The sequence below is a fragment of the Eulemur rufifrons genome, chromosome 20 (assembly GCF_041146395.1).
Source record: "Eulemur rufifrons isolate Redbay chromosome 20, OSU_ERuf_1, whole genome shotgun sequence".
NCBI classification, from domain to species: Eukaryota; Metazoa; Chordata; class Mammalia; order Primates; family Lemuridae; genus Eulemur; species Eulemur rufifrons.
The window spans coordinates 39,278,858-39,298,894 of record NC_091002.1 but is presented as its reverse complement, the minus strand read 5'-3'; the positions used below and the strand labels follow the sequence as shown (position 1 = coordinate 39,298,894).

The 20,037-nt window shown below is 51.0% G+C and overlaps 2 protein-coding genes across 6 annotated transcripts in view; one reads left to right on the top strand and one right to left on the bottom strand.

The window, feature by feature from the left end:
- Positions 1-8,022, top strand: part of NCOA5 (nuclear receptor coactivator 5) — a 37,587-nt gene extending 29,565 nt beyond the window's left edge. Inside the window, exons 5-8 of one of the 4 annotated variants that reach the window (XM_069496486.1) lie at positions 1,365-1,491; positions 3,266-3,465; positions 5,287-5,607; positions 6,090-8,022. In XM_069496486.1, coding sequence (XP_069352587.1) covers positions 1,365-1,491; positions 3,266-3,465; positions 5,287-5,607; positions 6,090-6,676 — 1,235 coding nt within the window. In that variant the 3' untranslated portion in view covers positions 6,677-8,022. Of the gene's footprint in view, positions 1-1,364; positions 1,492-3,265; positions 3,466-5,286; positions 5,631-6,089 lie in introns of all 4 variants that reach the window. The other 3 variants (XM_069496483.1, XM_069496484.1, XM_069496487.1) reach the window with 3 other exon arrangements.
- A 780-nt stretch (positions 8,023-8,802) lies between these two features.
- Positions 8,803-20,037, bottom strand: part of SLC12A5 (solute carrier family 12 member 5) — a 38,654-nt gene continuing 27,419 nt past the window's right edge. For both annotated transcript variants that reach the window (XM_069496429.1, XM_069496430.1), the window contains exons 17-26: positions 18,981-19,149; positions 16,903-17,098; positions 15,883-16,052; positions 15,321-15,452; positions 13,903-14,010; positions 12,659-12,781; positions 12,367-12,566; positions 12,013-12,027; positions 11,617-11,750; positions 8,803-11,408 (exon numbers count right to left, since the gene is read on the bottom strand). In XM_069496429.1, the coding sequence (XP_069352530.1) occupies positions 11,317-11,408; positions 11,617-11,750; positions 12,013-12,027; positions 12,367-12,566; positions 12,659-12,781; positions 13,903-14,010; positions 15,321-15,452; positions 15,883-16,052; positions 16,903-17,098; positions 18,981-19,149 (1,339 nt within the window). In that variant the 3' untranslated portion in view covers positions 8,803-11,316. The remainder of the gene's footprint in view (positions 11,409-11,616; positions 11,751-12,012; positions 12,028-12,366; positions 12,567-12,658; positions 12,782-13,902; positions 14,011-15,320; positions 15,453-15,882; positions 16,053-16,902; positions 17,099-18,980; positions 19,150-20,037) is intronic.

Sequence of the window (20,037 nt, the reverse complement as noted above, 5' to 3'; positions counted from 1 at the left end):
CAGACCCTGTCTCTACAACAACAATTTTTAAAAATCACCTGGGTTTGGTGGCACATGCCTCTAATCCTAGCTACTCAGGAGGCTGAAGCAAGAGGATCACTTGAACCCAGGGGTTCGAGGTTACAGTAAGCTATGATCGGGCCATTGCCCTCCAGCCTGGTGGCAAAGTGAGACCCTGTCTCCAAAAAAAGAAAAGAAAACTGCAGATTAGTACAAATGTCTGGTTTATCTGGTTTGGTCATCCAGCAAGAAGAAATAAATATGAAATTCTAGCAATAAGAAAATTCTAGCAATAAGAAATGAACAAAAGATTGGAGCTAAAGTCATTCAGTGATTGCTTTTTGCCCATTCACCAGGGTAACTATGACTGTTTGTATTATCTGTACAGAATGGGTTTTTGGTTGTGTGTTTTTTTGTTTTTTTTTTTGTTTTCCATCCTTTTTACCTAACAGCGTCTCTTTTTTAGGTAAAGACAAACTTGTTTTTTAAGAGCCTGTTTTTTCTCAGTACATCTTTAAAGATTTTTAAATTCTTCTATACTTGGCCAAGTTGAGATCCCCAAGAACCTCATTTCCAATTTGTTATAAAACTTGCCTGCTTGATTTTTTTTCCAAAAAATTCATCAAAAAAGCAGATTAGAATAATAACGAAATACCATTTTTATCTGTCAAGTTAGCAAAAATTAAAAAGAATGGTGATACCCAATGTTGACGAAGGTGTGGAGAAATAGGCACTAGATGATCCACCTCTGTGGAGGTATCAATTAGTAACAGCCTTCCTAGAGGGCAGTTTGACAGTAAGATGAAGCATTAAAATGGCCATGCCCTTTAATCCAACCATTACATTTTGATGAATTTATCATAATAAAAAATATACTGTTTATTTTTAGAAGTTAGACTAGAGGATTTTTTTGTTTGTTTGTTTTTAGACAGAGTCTCCCTCTATTGCCTGGGCTAGAGTGCCGTGGCATCAACCTACCTCACAGCAACCTGAAACTCCTGGGCTCAAGCAATCCTTCTGCCTCAGCCTCCCAAGTAGCTGGGACTACAGGCATGCGCCACCATGCCCAGCTAATTTTTTCTATATATTTTTAGTTGCCCAGATAATTTCTTTCTATTTTTAGTAGAGACGGGGTCTCACTCTTGCTCAGGCTGGTCTCAAACTCCTGAGCTCAAACGGTCCACCCGCCTCGGCCTCCCAGAGTGCTAGGATTACAGGCATGAGCCACCGTGCCTGGCCTTAGACTAGAGGATTAATTCAGAAAGCATTTGTGTGTTATGACCTTTGCCTACAAGTAGTTCAGGATTTAAAATAAGGCCTGTGACTCAGTCCTTATTGCAGTTTTTCCTGGTGGTATCTTACAGAACGTTTGAAACGTGAGGAGCGGCGTAGAGAAGAGCTTTATCGTCAATATTTTGAGGAAATCCAGAGACGTTTTGATGCTGAGCGGCCTGTTGATTGTTCTGTGATTGTGGTCAACAAACAAACAAAGTAAGAACCCTTTGGCTATTTCTCCCCAGTAAGGAGAAAGGTCAGAAGGGAAATTCAGGCTCCTGCTTGGCAGCACTACCCACTGAACTTAGGCTACGTATTCTGGCATTGCTGTGCTGTGTTAGTCAGAGTTTTTCCAGTTGTAGGTACCAGAAAACTCAATTCAGACTGGCTTAACCCCAAAAGGAGCATTTTTAGTTTGCTTAACTGGGAAGTTGAAGTGTGGCCACATCTAGGGTCAAGCCATGTCATCAAGACTTGGTCACTGGTGTTTTAACCACTGCTTTCCTCAGTGTTGCCTTCATTCTCAGGCAGGTTTTCTACTTGATAAAAGCAGAATGGGACTGATCCCACACATGTGTCTTCTTAGCTTAGCAAACCCAATGGAAATAGCTTCTCTTTCCCAGTGTTCCACCTAAAAGCCCTGGAATGGTTTCTCGTTGAACTGACTTGACTCAGTTCACCTCTAGAGCCAGAGTGGGATTAGCCCCGCGGAACCATGCGGGCTGAAGAGGAAGTAGGTGCTTCCTCCATGGGGCAGCCCCAAATCCCTAATACTTTGGGAGGCATATGTGTGTCTCTTCATTTGTCAGCCAAGAACCAAGCCTTTGTGAAGTGCCATGGCCTTGCAGAGCTGTTAAGTGACCATGTTAGCCAAGCCAGAGCTCACAGCATCGTGTTACTCCACTCTATTTACATTGTCTTCTTGAACAGGCAGAGCAAAGGAGCAGGAGGGAGTACAGCAGCTTATAGGTTTGGCAGTAGCTATGTTCCCTTTCCCCAGGTGGTACTTAGTAAATAACTTCATGTATTTCCTAGCAGTTTGGGGTTAAAGAGCTAATTTCAAGGCAGTGACTAGGGAAATAGGTGTTGAGATACCAAGCGGCAGGCAGAGTTCACAGGCTCTTGGCTGTCTTATTCAGAGATAGAGGCTGCTTTCACTATAAATAGCTGTTTTTGGACACATGATAATAGCTATTATTTTTTGAACACCTACCTTGTGTCTACCCCGTGCTAGGTACTTTACAGAAATTATTTTTAGTCCTCATGGTAATCATAATCATACTGAATGTGTGTTCAGCAAATTTTTTGCATGTATGGCAGATGCTAGGTACTGGGGCTATAATAGTAATAGCAAATATACACACTTGTGGAGCTTATACTCTAATTGGGCAGATGACAAAAATAAATAAATAGGTGATGAGTCCAATGAAAAGAGAACACCAGGGATCTAAATTAGATTGGAGGGAAGGCCAAGGAAATAACTTATGAGCTGAGTTATATTATTCCTGTTTCATTAGTAAAGAAACTGGGGTGTGTAAGAGGTAAAGGGACTTGCTTAAAGCTTCACAACTTTGCAAGTAAATGTTAGGCCTGGGATCCAAACCCACATTTCTGGCATTAAATCCCATGCTTTTCCCACTGGCTTATGCAGCCTTCCCAAAGACAGACAAATGCCACAGTCTTAGGGAGCAGGATGGTGTTAAGGAAGGAACATTGGACTACAGAATCAAGAGAAGGACCTGGGTATCAAATACTGTCTATTGGCAACCTGCTATGTGACCTCAGGCAAGTCAAAATGATTCTGAGCCAGTGTAAAGAAAGGGAATTGGTCTAGATCCTTAGAGCCTGAAGAAAGCACTAGGGGTGAGCTAGGATTTAAGTTCTCTCTATGAGCATACACAGCTGGCTGAGACACAACAGTGTGAAGATTTGGAGTTGGTCAGGGAAGTGCTCACCTGAATCCTGTTTTTTTGTGTTTGTTTGTTTACAGAGATTATGCTGAATCTGTGGGGCGGAAGGTAAGAGACCTAGGCATGGTAGTGGACTTGATCTTCCTCAACACAGAGGTGTCGCTTTCACAAGCCTTGGAGGATGTTAGCAGAGGAGGATCTCCTTTTGCTATTGTCATCACCCAGCAACACCAGATTCACCGCTCCTGTACAGTCAACATCATGTTTGGAACTCCACAAGGTACGGAGGCTTAAGTGGGTCAGACTCCCAAAGGTAGTTACTAATTCATTTTAAGCCTTACTCCTAAGAAGCAGATTTTGGGCAAATGACTCATATCTCAGCTCAGACAACATAGGGTCCTTCTCTAAGTACACTGGAGGAGACTTGCATAGTCATTTATTTGATAGTCTGTCAGTGGATACACAGTTCTGGGCCTGCTATCTATAACGCTATACTTGGCCATTACACAGTGGTGTGCTGGCAAATGTCTAAACCAGTTCTGGAATAGTTTGTAATAAGCAATAAGAAATGAACAAAAGATTGGAGCTAAAGGCATTAAATGCTTGGTTTTTGCCCATTGACCAGATAACTGTGACTATCTGCATTATCTATGGAGAATGAGTTTTTTGTTTTTTATCATTTTTACCTAGCAGCATCTCTTTTTATAGGACAAAAGACAAACTTGTTTTTTAAAAGCCTGGTTTTTCTCAGTACATCTTAAAAGATTTTTAAATTGTTTTATACCTGGCCAAGTTGAGATCTTTAAGAACCTCATTTCCAGTTTGTTATAAAACTTTATTGCTTGATTTTTGTTTTCCCAAAAAGTCAGCAAAAAACACAGATTAGATGAAATACCATTTTCATCTGTCAAGTTGGCAAGAATTAAAAAGAGTGACAATACCCAATGTCAACTAAGGTGTGGAGAAATAGGCACTAGATGTCCACGTCTATGGAGGTATCAATTAGTAACATCCTGGGATGGAGGGTGATGGTTTACAGCATTTGCTGATTTTCATAGTGTAAATATTCCCATCATGTTTTATTTCAAGCCACCAACATGAAGTCACTGAAGGGAGAGTTGGAAAGAAAGTTGGCTCTTGCCAGTGAGATCTGGCTCCAGCACACCTCTGCCACATACTCCACTGAATGCAATAGAATCCTTGCTTTTACCCAGTTTTCTAATGGGGGACAGAGAATATAACAGGCATTTAGGATACTATTTGTAAGTGTGCTGGAGAAGTGAGCGGGGCTGTATGGACAGGGGAGAGGCCCTGACTCTTTAGAGGCCCAGGGATGGCTTCTTGAAGTCCTTCTCTGAAGTAGCTGTTAGTACTGTAAGCCCAGAGAGTTGCCATCCTCATTGCTCTTATACCACAGATTTTCCCTTTTCCCACCATACCCCGGATCTCTATTTGCCTGACCAGTGACCCCCATAACCATAGATCTCCAGTGGGTCATTTGTCTCTCTTGAGAATAGTCCTCAAGATATAGGAGGGCATTTATATAAAGTTCTGAGGAGTCTTCTCACCACCCTGTAAATCACATTCCCATGAGTGAGGAGAGAAGGTTATTTAGGGTCACAATTTGATCTTAATCCATGACTTTTGAACTGATGAATTAAAAAACCGTAGGCCAGCTCAGTCCTGAGGAGCACAGTGGAGAGCCAGCTTTCCAGAGGGGCTTGTTGGCCTCCTGCTGCTGGTCTACAGGCTGCTGGGCCTGCCTCCCATGGCTATTCCCCACATGATCTGTTTGAATCCGTGGGAGGCTGTCATGTTTCTTTGGTTTTTACTACAAGTCTGTAATCTAGAAATTCTCCCAAAGAACCAGCTCTATGCAGAGGAGCACATCCCCACCAAAGATATCCATTCACCTCCCTTCTTGCCCTTCATCTCCCTTCCCATCCCACTCCCAATCTCAAGGCTTTTTGTTACCAAATGGATTTTTATCACCGAAATGGTTTTCTTACTGATGTGAGGTTAGCAAGGCTTGGCAGAGTGCAGCAGGTGGGCACTCAGATGTGTAACAGAAGAAAATAACTCTTGTCATTCCCTCCTACAGAGCATCGCAACATGCCCCAGGCAGATGCCATGGTGCTGGTAGCCAGAAATTATGAACGCTACAAGAATGAGTGCCGAGAGAAAGAACGTGAGGAGATTGCCAGACAGGCAGCCAAGATGGCTGATGAAGCCATCCTACAGGAAAGAGAGCGAGGAGGCCTTGATGAGGGAGTGCGCGGGGGCCACCCTCCAGCCATCCAGAGCCTCATTAACCTGCTGGCAGACAACAGGTACCTCACTGCCGAAGAGACTGACAAGATCATCAACTACCTTCGAGAGCGGAAGGAGCGGCTTATGAGGAGCAGCACCGACTCTCTGCCTGGTGAGCTACGAGGCAGGGCCGAGGTGAAGTTCTGACTCTGCATTTCTCTAATCCCCAGGCTCTGTTGGGAGGGTGGCAGGCCCAGGGCTCTTGGGGTGGGTAAGGGAAATGAGTCCATCCCGTGGGTTCTCCCATGGGTTATCCATGCTGATATGATGATAATGACAACTTAAGATTTGGGTACTGAATTCTGGTCCCTGTAGTTAATGTGGTGGTGGGTGGACTAGTATTACTGGCTCCCTGGTAGCCAGGATGGATGCCCTTTTTTGTTTGTGTGTTTATTTATAGCAGTTCTCTGAGGGAACTAGGTTAGTTTCTGTAAACAGCACATACCATGAAGTGGCCCCTTTGGGAAATTGATGTTATTGTCTGTGTACTATGTGATTGATGTGACTCAGTGATTATTGTTCTTCCTTTGGCTGCTAGGCCTCCTGCCCTTGGGAGGTACTTTCAACGAGATACCTCCCTCTTCTGTCTTCCAGGCCCGATTTCCCGCCAATCACTCGGGGCGACCTCGGGTGCCTCGCTGAAGACACAGCCAAGCCCCCAACCGCTCCAGAGCGGCCAAGTGCTCCCCTCTGCTACACCCACTCCAGCTGCACCCCCCACCTCCCAGCAAGAGCTTCAGGCCAAAATCCTCAGCCTCTTCAATAGTGGCACGGTTGCGGCCAATAGCAGCTCTGCATCCCCCTCAGTTGCTGCCGGAAGCACCCAGAACCAGAATTTTTCCACAGCAGCGAACAGCCAGCCTCAGCAAAGATCACAAGCCTCTGGCAATCAGCCTCCAAACATTTTGGGACAGGCAGGATCTGCTCGGAACATGGGCCCCAGACCTGGGGCTCCTGAGGGGCTCTTTGGCCAGCCTTCCAGTCGCCTGGCACCTCCCAGCAACATGGCTAGCCAGAGGCCTGTGTCTTCCATAAGTATCAACTTTGACAATCCAAGTGTACAGAAGGCTCTGGACACCCTGATCCAAAGTGGCCCTGCTCTCTCCCACCTGGTTAGCCAGACCACAGCACAGGTGGGGCAGCCGCAGGCCCCCATGGGATCTTACCAGAGGCATTACTGAGGCTAAATGTTTCAACTGCCCCCGGTTCCCTCATCCCCTGGCCTCCTCCCACTTACTGCGTTCTAAATAGAGTTGTTTGGAGGATGTTCTTTGCGCTCTCCAGGTCTACATCAAATGTCCTAAGTTTGTACCACCTGCTCTCTCTCCTGCTCAAGGCTATGTTGTTTGTTCCTTACAAAGTCAGTTTATACTGTATTGGGGACTGTATTTTTGGTTTTTTTTTTTTTGTTTGTTTTTCTGTAGAAAATAAGTATCTCTGGGGTCACTTGGGCAGTACAAGTGTCTGGGCTAAGTTTCTATTTGGTGGGATTTCTCTGGTCCTTCTGTCTGCTGGATTTGGGGGAGGAAAGGAAGAAGTCAGGCCCAACTGGCTTGAATTTGGAATGGCATTTGTCATGTCAGTGGCCACCACCTCTGCTCACTTTGAACCTACCAAGTCTTTCCAGCTTCCTAAGTGTCAACCAGAGCTCTAGTTCCTGCCTTCAGCCCTTGCCTAGAGTTGCAGAGAAGCAAATTGGCTTTGGCAGGCACAATGTCATCAAACCCCCATCCCACAGGTTTGGGGGTCTGCTTAAGGATTCATAAATCAGCTACTCTGGATTTTTGAGGACTAACCACAGCAGCTACAGAAGAAGGAACTTTTCTGCCTGAGCCAAGATGGGTTTTTGTTTTTTCTTTTTTGTTTTCATTTTGTTGGAGGATCTCCAATGGACTGAACAGCTCCATTCAGCAGCAGTTTAACCCAAACTGTGAATCTGGGCCCCACCACTCTTCCCCCTCACCATTTCTGTCAGCATCCCCCTCTTCAGCGGCACTTCCACGGAGTCGGTACTGAGACTCTGGCCGTGAACACCCATTTCTTCATGATTTGTTTTGAGCTTTTGGCTCAAAATCCAGGCTCTTGTTTTCATCTAGACTCTTACTCTGTTTTCTGAGCAGCAGGAGATAGGGACCATTTTGATGTCAGACTTTTGGTAGCCGGACATGTTCTCGAGACAGACAGCTAGCTGTTCATGACTTTTGAGCCAGAATGAAATTGCTGAGGGAGGGCTCCTGGCTACTGCTCCACGTGGAGCCACAGGAAACTGCCCTCTCCCTAGGGATGTGCTCATTACAGCCCTGAGGATCACAGTCTCGGGACCCCAGCAAGGGTGAGGGAGAGCCGCAACTTCAGCGGAGTCCCTGCCAGTGGCTGAGCAAACAATGGTTTCCAAACTCAAGGTTCCCAAATGGCAGCATTTTATGTTCCAACTTGTTTGTGTTATATAGTGTTTTTTTTCCCCCCTCTTTGGAACTCTTGTGTTGTTAATAAGATGAAATGATTGCTTTTTAATTAAAATGAAAAAGTAAAAGCTGTGTTCATTTTTCTTGAGTGAATATCTGCAGCACCTCTTTTCAGGACACTCTTTCCCAGAGTCAGGTGGTGAGGGGCCCTGCCTTGTCCTCAACCTCCAGTTAGGCCTCAAAACCTGTTTTGACCCTGCCTTCTCTGTGTACATGCTCAGCTAGTTAGCAGCTTTTGATAACAGCTCAGAGCAAAAGCCCACAGTATTCGACATCCTGCCTGTGGTAGTCATTGCGTCGGCAGGCATGTCCTCTTATTCTAGGAAAGGAAGACAAGCTGTGAGGCGGCCATTTCTAGTTGATGGCCATGGGTGAGGGGTCATGAGGGGGCACTCTCCTGTTCACTTTTTTCTCAGTCGCCACCCTCTTTTTTACCTATTGGGCAGAAAGTTGGCAGAATCCATAGTCACAGAACCTGAAGGAGCCTTGAAGGGCATTTAGTAAACTTGGGGTGGCTGTGATGAAATGGGTGACACAGGTCCCCAGGGGGTTAGGAATCAAAGTGCCAGTAGTACTGACCTTCACCTAGTACGTGCTCCCTGCCTCACAGGGAACATCAGTGCAGCCCGGCAGCTAGTAAGTGCCTACCAGTCTCTTAGGAGATGATGTTAGTGCAGTGCCCTCCAGGCCGGGGCCCCAGAGCTGTCAGTATACAAATCAGATAACCAGACCTGGGGCATCAGCCCAACTTTTCTGTCAGTGAAGGTCAGTGTTTCTGATTAAGAGTATAGGGTCCTCCTGGAGGGCCCCTGGAGTGTCCAAATAGCACACCTCAGGCCATGAAGGGTATAATAAAATTATTTTTATTGCATTTTGTGCAGACAGGAGTCTAAAAAATTAATACAGTAAAAGCCATAAAGCATTAAATGGGAGCATTCAACAATAAAGGAAAGAACCAACCCTCTCCTTTTCATATTGGCACAAAGAACACAAGATCAATACTGAGGCAGGATGCGGAATACTGAAACATTTACACTGAAAATTAAAGGCAGGCCTAATAATAATAGTAATAATAGTAATAAATACTCTTGATTTGGTTTGCAACCTCTCCTATTTACAAGGGTTTTCAACTTCATTGCATTGCCCTGCACATAGATCGTCTAAAACAAAAGCAACACTAGTTATCACTACAAGGCTATTGAAATATTGCACTCAGAATAAAAGTCACTTGGATGGACATGAAACATCTAGCTACAGTGATTATAAAGATAATTTGATGAATGACTTTGATAACATTCATAACAAATATTGCACATGTAGCACAGAAAACTTGGGATTTTGTTGTGGGATGTTTTTTTCATCAACGGAAACTTTGCTCTTGCCAACCAGACAGTCTGGGCCCAGATAGTGCAACTTTGGTTCCCTAATTGATGTTGATGCCGCCCCTTTCTCCTATGCAGCCCACAACTTCAGCTCTGAAATATTCAGGCCCCCAGAAGGCGGGAGCCAGCTGTGGTTCTTAGAGGGAGGTCTTTTGAAGGATGCAGGGGGCTGGTGTCTAACACCTCCAACTTTCTGATTGATACATAAAAGAATCTACTCAGCCCCCTGATCAAATCTCAAAGGGGCCTTGGCCTAACTGGGAGACCTCCAGACCTACCCCCAGCCCGACCCTGTCTAGGATGGCTCCAGCTCTTCACCTTGGGCTCAAAGGAAAGAAGGTGGTGAGGTCAGGAGTACTCAGTGGCCCCAGCTCTGGGAGGTGGGCAAGATGTGTCTAACTAGGTGCTGGGCCCTGGGGCTGGAGGTACTGTACCCAGTCCCAGAGAGTGCTGGAACGAGCATGCAGTGCCTGTCCCCCTTAGGAGCATACCCTGGGGAAAGGGAACCCGGCCAACGCGCTTTCTCTAAGGATAGAGGGCGCCTCAAACCGGGAGGGTGGAGCGGAAGCGCCAAGGACTGGAGTTGGGGAAGCCAAAGGCCTTGGGTCCTAGTTCGAGGAGGGCAGAGAGGCGCTAAGAACAAAGCGCGTGGCGACTCCAGCCCTCCCCCAGGCCCAGGTGCCTGGGAGACAAAGCTGGAGGCCGCTGCTAGGCAGTGAGGCCCAGCCCCAGAGCACGGAGCAGGCGACTGGGTCCCCGAGGCCAGAGCTGCCTCCCTGGGGGAGGGAACATCAGGGGTGGCGCTGGAGCCTCCCAATGGGTTCGGCCCCTAAACCAGAATCGCCCCCTCCTCCCTCACCTGTCCCAGGGAGGAAACTCTGGGGAGGGGGCCCCCTCTCCAGCTCCACGATTTCAGTCTTTGGCGAGGAGCCATGGGATAGAGGGAGCAGGCGACAAGCCGACTGAGGAGAGACGCCTGCTCCCCAGCGAAGGCACCGGGGCGGGGCTTTCCTCGGTGGGGCGCGGGCCTCTCTCGGTTTCTCCCCCTTGAGGAGCGCCCCTCCCCTATCCTGGCCCCAACTTGCATAAGAGCCGATGAGAAGAGGTTGCGCGTCTCTGCAGCCGCCGTGGAAGCTCACATCCGCTGGGAGGCGAATCCAGGAAAAGTTGGACCCGTCTCACCTCGTCTCCAAAAAGAACTGGAGGGAAAGGTGGGAAGCCAAGGGCGTGCGGAAAGGGCGAGGAGGCGAGAGCAGGGCGGGGGTGTCGAGGGACTAGGACCACGACCCCCGCCCGGGCCTAAAGCACTTTTGCTCTCAAACTCTCAGACGTCAAGAAAAAGCCAGCTTCCCGAGGCCTCCGCCTCTCCGGGGTGCCCCCAGCGGGAGAGCTCGACAGTGGCGAGAAGAGAAGTCCGTTGCGCTTCTAGTCACATAAATATGGGGACGTTAAAAATACACTCGATGTCTCCTGTACACTATGTATAGGCTCGGCCGGCGCGCGCCCCACGGTTGGGGGAGCAGGGGCGGCGGAGTCGAGCGCGGCCGTCCCACCCCGCGCCGCCGGGAGCCGAGGAGCAGCGCCGAGGAGCGCGGAGCAGGGTCGCGGCGGGGCGTGGGAGGGGGAAAGGGGCCGCGTGGACTACCTGGGGGTCCTCAAGGCCCCAGCTCCTCTGCTCTCCGCGCCTCCTCCCGACCTTTATTGCAGCGTCTCCTCCGGCGGGACGAGGCCGGGCTTAGAAAAAGGGCAGCGCAGACCGAAGGCCAGCGGGGCTCTCGGGGACTCTGGTTTCCGCGGGGGGGCGCCCTCTCCGAGTCGGCCCCGACGGGCGTGGCCTCCGGCTTCAGGCAGCGGGGTAAGGGGCCAGGGCACGGGCACAGGGTCTGTATGTAAACGGTGACAGCGGCGGGGGGCGCGGCGAGAGCTCCGGGGCCGCGGGGCCGGGCGCTCGGCCCGGGTGGCAGGTCCTGGCTCTCAGGAGTAGATGGTGATGACCTCGCGGCCGCCGCCGCGGACCAGCATCACCCGGTCCAGGTGCTCCGTGAGGACCTCGAGGAATTCCATGTCTGAGAGTGGGTCAAGGAGAAAGACCCGGTGCCCTTCCCTCCCGACGAAATTGGGGTCGCGCTGGGCAGCCGGGGAACGCTTGCGCCCGCGTCCCTGTTCGAGGTGCAGATCCGGAAGCAGGAAGGGCTCAGCTCTTCCATCCCAGAGCTGGGACCCAGGTTCCCTGACGACCACCTCCCTTTTCCCCCGATTTTAAGTCCAGGATACAGTTTTCGTCACCATTGCGGTTGCGAGGAGGCCCAGGCATGTTGAGCAAAACAAGCTTGGCGTCCCGGGATTTCTGCACAATGACCTCGTTCAGCCGCACCGCCGTGTGCATGCGCCGCACGTTGGACTGGTTCCTGCGGGAGGAAGGAGGGGCGGAGAGCGCGTGAGCCCGGGGGCGGGACGGGCTGGATCCAGTCGCCCTCCCAGCCCGACCTGCGCTGCGGGGTGGGGCCTGGTCCTAGCAAGCCGGGGACCACCAACGCCAGACCTCTCTCAGCTGGGCTCTTCAGAGACCCCACAGGTCAGGGGCACCAACTGGGGGTTCGTGATAGAGTGAGGAGGGTAGGGACCCTGGCCAGCCTAGGAGAGAGAATGAAAAAATGCTGAAGCACTTACAAGTTCTCCCACTCCCTTCAGGAAACACAAGAGAAGCAGAGAGAGAAAGAAAGAGGGGTCAAAAGAGAGGAAGAGGCTGGGAGCTTGCGCCGCCGCCGTTTGCCCTGAGTGAGTCCTGGTGCTGTCCCCCCCGTTCCCTCACATCCTTTACCTTTCCGCTGCCTGCACCTGGGGATTCTGACGCCTGGCAGTCAGGCCCAGCCCCCCAAGTCTCAGACGGGGAAACCAAGACGTGTCTGAGCCGGGTCTGCAGACCGCCAGACCAGGACGCCTGCTCGCTGGCTCTGCCGTGGGGCACGGCCTCGCTCCCTTCGGCTCACCCCAGCCCCCAGCCCTTAGCCCCCAGGCCCGTACGGCTTCATGCTGAAGAAGTCCTTGATGCCCTCAGAGGAGACGGGACTGGGGCCCTTATTCTTCTCTGCCACCGACTTGTCCTTGGTCCAGGTGAGATGCACCTTCTCAGGATCCGTCTCCCCCTCCCCCTCAGGTTCCTCCCCCGGGGACGGCGAGCTGCTGGGGCAGCTGGGAGCACTCTGGTCATGGATCAGCTGCACCTGGTGGTTGAATGAAGGGGCAGCAGGTGATTCCTTTGGAAGGCAAAGGTTCTGCTCCCACTGGCTGGGGCCAGACCACCCCAGCAGCACACCTCCTCCTCTGGTTTCTCCTCGCTGTCACCAGCTGTCTCTTCTGGGACGTTGAGGCGGAGCCGAGTGTTGGCTGGGTTCTTTCTCCGGATCGAGCCTCGTGACTCATCTGTGATACTCTGGATCTAGGGAGTGACACAGGTTGGCACCAGCTCTCCTGGGAGTCGCCACCCATGCGCTGCAAAGAGCTGCCGCCAGAGCTGATGTTCAGCCAGGATGTGCACTTTCTGGAACTGTACCAGTTGCTAAAATATTGCAATGGTTCGATACCAAATAGCTACTGCACCACTGACCTGGCGGTGCCGGCTCCTCTCTAGAACCCCAGACCTACCCACCATCCAGCAACCAAAGGTTAACACCTGGCACAGCAAGGCTCTATCCTAGCACTACAGTCCAATTTCAGTTCTGGCTGGTCAGTGCACGTGCCATTTCTTACAATTTTTACTATCACCCTTGGATAACACTCCCATCCTTGGAGGATCTATTCTTCCCAGCTCATTCCCCTGAGGATCCATCAACCACATTCTGAGAAATATATTATGCACACCAGGCAGACTCATAACCCATGGTTCTGTCACCCTCACCTATAGGATCTGCCACGCATTCCCCAGGCAACCTGTCACCCACCTCCAGGAGCTCTTCTGTCCCCAGCCTGGGGTACCACCACTGCCTTCACCAAGGACTCCATCCCTGGGTAAGTCTTTCATTCATACTCCAAGAGACCAGTGGTCCCACATTACCCAACACCTGGTAGATCTTACACCCATACCCATAGGAGACTCATCACCATTACTTCTGAGAACTCACCAATCACACCCTAGGAGATCTGCCCCTATCACTCACCAGTTATATCCATAAGTACCCATCTGTTACCTACTCCCTGAGAGTCCATTACGTGGACTTGTCCCCCACACTGGTATCTCACGCCCCAAGGGCTTATCAGCCAGACATATTTAGCCTCCACTATTCTCCCTCAGGCCCCAGAAGTCACATACAGAGGGAAACGTGTGTCACCCATGCCAAGGTCCCTCTGTCTCCTGGCTGAGAGGTTTGGTAGGTAGGTGCAGCTGCAGTGTGTACTCCCACTGAGGGGGAGACCAGTGTCAGGAGGGAGACTGGGGAGAGTCAGGGTGAGGAGGGTAATGGTGGCAGTGCCAATGGCCAGGAGAGTCAGCCCGGGGCCATCCCAAACCTGTGCAGACCCAGCACTGACAGCAGCTTGAGAGCCCAGCCAGGGCAGCCTCACCTCCCGCTCCCGCTCGTTCTTGGTCAGGTGCATCTGTTTGAGGATCTGGGAGCGCTGCTCCATCACCAGCGTCTTCTCATAGGTGTAAGCTGAGATGTCACTTTCATGCTGTGGCAGACAGGGGTGGAGGTGGGTTGAGAGGGGCAAGGGAGGAAAGCACGAGCTCTGAGCTCAGGGAGGTGGAGCAGGCCCCCTTCCTCCTGCCAGCCTAAGGCTTCCCACCAGTGAATTAATGTCATCAAGGACAGAGCAGAGAGGGCCACATTCCCGGAAGGCAGGCAACCCATTCCCTCCTCAGCCCAGCACAGGACCAGGCATGTGAATGGATGAACTAAAGAATGGATGGATTTATTAATTGCCTGGGTGAATAGAGAAGGTGAAGAAGTAGAAACAGCAGCAGAGGGATGAATGAATACATGCGTCAATGAATGGAGGGGTGAGTGAGTGAATATGTCAATGAAGGTATGGGTATATTAATGAATACACAGAGGGATGGGTGGATGGACAAGAGGCTGTAGTAGCACAGGCTCTAGAGCCAGCCTCCCTGGGTTTGAATCCTGGCTCTGCCACTTAGTGTGTTGGGCAAATCACACTCACACACCATATAACAACGTTTGTGGTCAATAACAGACTGCGAACACAATGATAGTCCCATAAAATTAGAATACCATATTTTTGCTGTACATTTTCTATGGTTAGATATATTTAGATACACATTTACCTTTGTGTTACAATTATCTACGGCGTTCAGTACAGTAACATACTGTACAGGTTTGTAGCCTGGGAGCAACGGGCGCTACCATGTAGCCCGGGTGTGTAGGAGGCTGTACCATCTAGGTTTGTGTAAGACCACTCCGTGATGCTCACACAGTGACAAAATCACCTAACAATGCATTTCTCAGAGTGTATCCCCATCACTAAGCGAAACATGAGTATATTTAACCTTCTGTGCCTCAAATTTCTAATCTTTAAAATGTAAATGCTGATAATTGTATCTGTCTCATTGGTTGATGTGAGAATACATACATGCTAGGCATGGTGGCACATGCTTATAGTCCTAGCTACTTGGGAGGCTGAGGCAGAAGGATTGCTTAAGCCCAGGAGTTTGAGGCCAGCCTGGGCAACATAGCAAGACCCCATTTCTAAGAAGTACATATATGTATGTGTGTATATATATATTATATGTATATAGTGCATAGAATAGTGCCTGGCATATAATGAGCACTCTTAGACATGGTTATTCTTATAAAGGAGAGAGGGGTGGATGGATGAACTCCGACATCAGAGACTATGAGGTGGATGTGGGGGAAGGGGTCCAGCATCATAAGCTGATGGGTGCTGGGGTTGCTCTATTTGGTGCTGAGACCAAGAGGAATGGGGTCCAAGTGGGACTCCAGGGGTGTCTCCTGGGAACTCACCATCTCCACTACTTCAACCTCTGCAGTGATACGTAAGTGGTACAGAAATGTGGTCAAGTCCTTCTTCATCTGAATGCTGTTGTCGTCTATCTGCGCCACAGTGAAGATGCGCATCTTGCACTTCCGCCAGACCTGCAAGGGATGAAAGGGATCCAGGAAGGTTCCTTCCTGCCCAGATGCCATAAGGAGGCCCAGGGCCAGAGGACTCTGTCCCCTCACCCTTCCCACCCACTCCTCACACAGACATGCAGGCCTGAAATCCTCCCTCGCAGAGGCCGCTCCCTACAAAAGCTCCCTGCTTAGGTCTGAGGGTCCTCCATTAGAGGATCACTTGCTTGGGTTAAGCACTGCTCTCCTTTACGGCAATGCACCTGCAGGGGAGACACAGTCAGTTCCTAACATCTCAGAACGAAGGGGGTTATAAGATCCCTTTGCCGGGAGCTCACAGGGAGGAAGGACATGGAAGCTGACCCTGGCCAGAGCCCATGAGCCTTGCTCATGGGTGTGCACACATGCACATGAATCAATACATGCATACACACACCCGTGCGTGCACACTCACCTTGTGGTGCCGCAGCAGGAAGGGCAGCAGCATCAGCATGCCCCCGTCGTGCACAATCCACCAGACGTCGATGCTGCCCTCAGAGAAGCGCTCAGGGTTCCCAGGAAACATGGAAACATTCTTGGTGACCAGCAGGGCAAGGTGGCCAGCCGTGGTTTCCCGGACCAGCTCTGGGGGCAGCCAAGGAGAAGGCCAGAGGGGGAAACAGTGACTGGGTCTCCCTCAGCACACAGCAGCAGCCATGAGGGCTCCTGGAACCCAGCACCCCACTCCATTCTACCTGGCTTTGGCCTTGAGCTAAGTAGTGAGAAAACCAGCATCTACCTGGGTCTCATCACATATTTGGTTTGGGGATATGGGAAAGTTCTGAAACCTCTCTGGGACTCAGTTTCCCCATCTGTTAAATGGCAATAACACCACCTGCCCTTTCTGATTGTTAAGAACCCACCATGCGCAACCTCACTGAATCCTCCCAGTGCTTTGCAACCATGATCTACCTATAAAGGAGGCAGAATAGCTCAGAGTTAACAACGCAGCCTCTGGGCTTGTTCAAAGCCTGGCTTCCCAGCGGTGTGACCTCAGGAAACTAACAGCGCCTAGCCCTCACGGACTAATGAGAGAATCAGAGAAGGCCTCAACTTGCTGGCACTCACAGCTCATTCAATAAATGTGAGCGATCACATTACTATTAGCAATGATTACCAAGGAATCTGATACTCAGAGAGGGTGAGTGACTTGTGTACAATCACACAGCTAGGAAGGACCAGGGCTGAGATGCAGACCCCAGCCTCTGAGGCTTCAAAGCTGCAAATCTCCCCACTGCCCGGCACCGTCTTCCTCCCGGGGCCTGTGTAGCCAAGACTGTCTCATTCGCAGCTGAGTCCCCAGCGCCTAGCACAGTGGCTGGCACGTGGCCAGCATTGACTGCCATCGCCTGCATCTGCTGAATCCACACTTGGCAGGCTGTGCTTGGGAAACCCCGCCCTGGCTCTCCACTGCCCCAGCCCACCGCAGCGTTACCGATGAAGTTCCTCCACGTCTGATGATCTTCCTTCTGCCGCCAGTTGCGGGGCCAGCCAACGAGCACGGTGTTGTGCTGCAGCCCTCCAAGGCCCCCAGACTGGATCAGATGGGACACGCCGTCACGCAGGTTGGAGGAGATCACTACCTGGCAGAAGCCCTTCACCTTCTCCGCCTCCATCAGGCGCCGGATGGACTGTGGTGGGCGCATGCGATCAGGTAAGGACTGGCCAGGCCTCCCTGGCCCTGGCTGAGCCCCTTGCAGCCTCTCTGCCTCCCATTTCCCCCCTCCTTCCCTCCCAATCTTCCTGAAGCTCAGCTCTGACCATGTCAGTTTCTGGCACCAGAATTGTGCATGGGTCCCCATCATCTATGTGCCCAATTCCTTGCCCATCAATCCAGGCTCTTCATGATCTGACCCCACACTTCCCTCCACCCTGCCGCTGCCCCCACAGTGCCCCGCCTGGCATGCTCTCCGCCCCCACCCTGACATACACCCCCTGCCCCATTGTACCTGCCTCCCTGCCTAGCCCAACTCAAATATCACCTTCTTCAGATACCACCCCTGCCCAGATCAGAATTAAACTGGGTTTCTCTTCATAGCCAGACAATTTGTTCTAACAAGTTTTTAAAGTAGTATAATGATAAGCATTTAAAATGCACATTTCATCTGCACTAGGAGGGAAGCGTTCTCATTCCTCCCATTTTATAAATGAGGAAATTGAGGCTCGGAGAAATCAAGACTTGCGTAAGGACACACAGCTAATGTCACTGTGGGGATCCAAGTCCGGAGAGTCTGGCTCCAGCCCCACACTGTAAACCACTGCCCCAACGCCAAATCACAGAGGTTCAATTCCTATCTGCCACCTCCTGGCTGTGTGACCCTGGCAAGTCACCCAACCTCCATGAGTCTCGATTTTCTTATCTGTCAAATGGGGGGTCATGACAGCTACATTTAGGAATGAAGAGAATCACATGACATAATGCACACAAGGGCTTAGCATCCTGCCCGACACATGGTAAACACTCAACACATTGTTCGGCTCGGATGTTATTAACTCTACCGCGCACTTATCGACATCCATCCGGTGGGTTGGAGAGCCTTCTGTGTGTCCTCCCTTCCCTACCAGCCTGCGAGCACCCTGAGGGCTGAGACTCGGTCTGAAACACCTCCATCCCCGCCTTGCCTCGCCCACTGCCAGGTACACAGCGCATTCAGCCGCTGCACATTGAACTGAACGGACCAGTCCAGGCCTCCAGCTCTGGGCCCTGACAGATTGGTGTGAACGGCCCAGTGAGGCAGAAACAGCCACTGTCACAAGCCATCAGGGGTGCCCCTCCCCGTCTCACCTCACCTCCCTCAGGCCCCTTTTTCTCTCTCCACTCCCAGCCACGGCCCTGAGGGGAGAAAGGCCTGAATCACAGACAGAACCTACTTCCTCTGCTACCTTCGGGTGCCAACGCCTCTTAGTCTGCTCACGGCAGACACTGGCCGCCCCGGCCCACCCTGGCTCTGTCCGCTGCTCTCTGGGCGTGGACTAGGGGATGGAGACAAGAGCAGGTGACATGGAGCAGGGACCTGGGCTCGAATCCTGACTGTGCTTCCCGCCAGCTCTGTGGCCATGGCAAGCTGCTTTCCCGCTCTGGGCCTCAGTTTCTCCCTGTGCCAAAAGTGGACACTCGCCCTGTCAACTCCACGCAGCGTGGGGATCAAGAGTCCACGGGTGTGAAAACACTTAGAAAGATCTACACTTTGGCAGGAAGAAGCCTGGGGTCAGAGTCCAGTGGTCTTCACACGATTCTTGGTTTTCTGTCCTATTAGACAAGTGGCTTGACTTCGCTAAGCCTCAATTTCCTTTTCCATAAAATGGGCCCTTCTTGCTCTGATGGTCTTTTGTTCTCTGAGTTGACTTCTAAGAAATTCAGTCCCTGAGCCCTTCACCTCTTCCTCTAAGGAAGAGGACAGAAAAGCCTGTACCCTCTTTGATCCCAAAGGTGGTAAGGAAGGAAAGTACAAAGGGGTAAAGACTGTCTTGCTGAGTGTCCCAGCCTTCCCACACCGCCGGGCCTCTGCTCACCTCCTCTGCCCGCTGGGCCTGGGGATGGTTGTCCAGAAAGGTGCCCTCAAGGACGGAGCCCACAATGGTCAGGCCCTTCCCTGCCTTGAGCTGGGAGGTCAGTGAGAGCAGCTGGGGGTGCACCACGTTCTGGTCTTGGTCCACGCGCACTAGCACCAGCAGCTGTGGCCTGAAGAGGGTGCAGGGTCACGTGATTGTCTACCACCTACCCAACCATCTACCCACCATCCATCCATGAGCACCTCACCTAACCATCTGTCCTCTATACCCGCCATCTACCCATCCATCCATCTAAATAGCCGTCCATTTCCTTGAATATCAACCCATCCAACCATCTCACATATCCCTCCATCCACCCCCTGATCCATCTCTCCATTCCCCTTCCTCATCTGTCTGCCCATTCAACCACCCACCCGTCTATGTTGTCCTTCAGTCATCCACTCATATCCATATTAATGTACCTGTGCATGCAGTATTCCCTCAGTTATCCACACATCCATCTCTTCACCCAGCTGCCTTCCCATGCATATATGCACTTATCCGTCCACACATCTATCCATCCATCCATTTCCTTATTCATTTAGCCATCCCATGTGCCCAACCACCCACTGATTTAATAGCCTTCTCTAAGCACCTACTCTGGGCTAGACCCTGTGCTAAGCACTTGAGAATTCACAGACACATAATGCAAAGTCCCCGTCCCTGGAAGCCCCCATTTAGTAGGCACCAGCAAGGACAAGCCAGCGATGCCCTGGGCATGGTTCTGAGTTCCAGGCTTCACTCTTGGCAAAGTGAAGCTCAGGGAGGTGGGCAGGGTGTTAAGCACACGGGCAGCCAGTCAGAAAGGACCCTGGGCTGAGAGGCGGGAGGGGAAGATTCTGTGACCTCAGAGAGCCTCTCTGGCCCCTGATTTTCATGCGAATAAAATGGAGAAATTGCCATTAATCTAGAGATATCTGAGAGCCCCTATAACTCTCAAAGGCAATGATTCTCCCAGAGCAACTGCCGCCATATCCGATGTTGATCTGTCCGTGTGCTTTCTCCACAGAACTGTGAG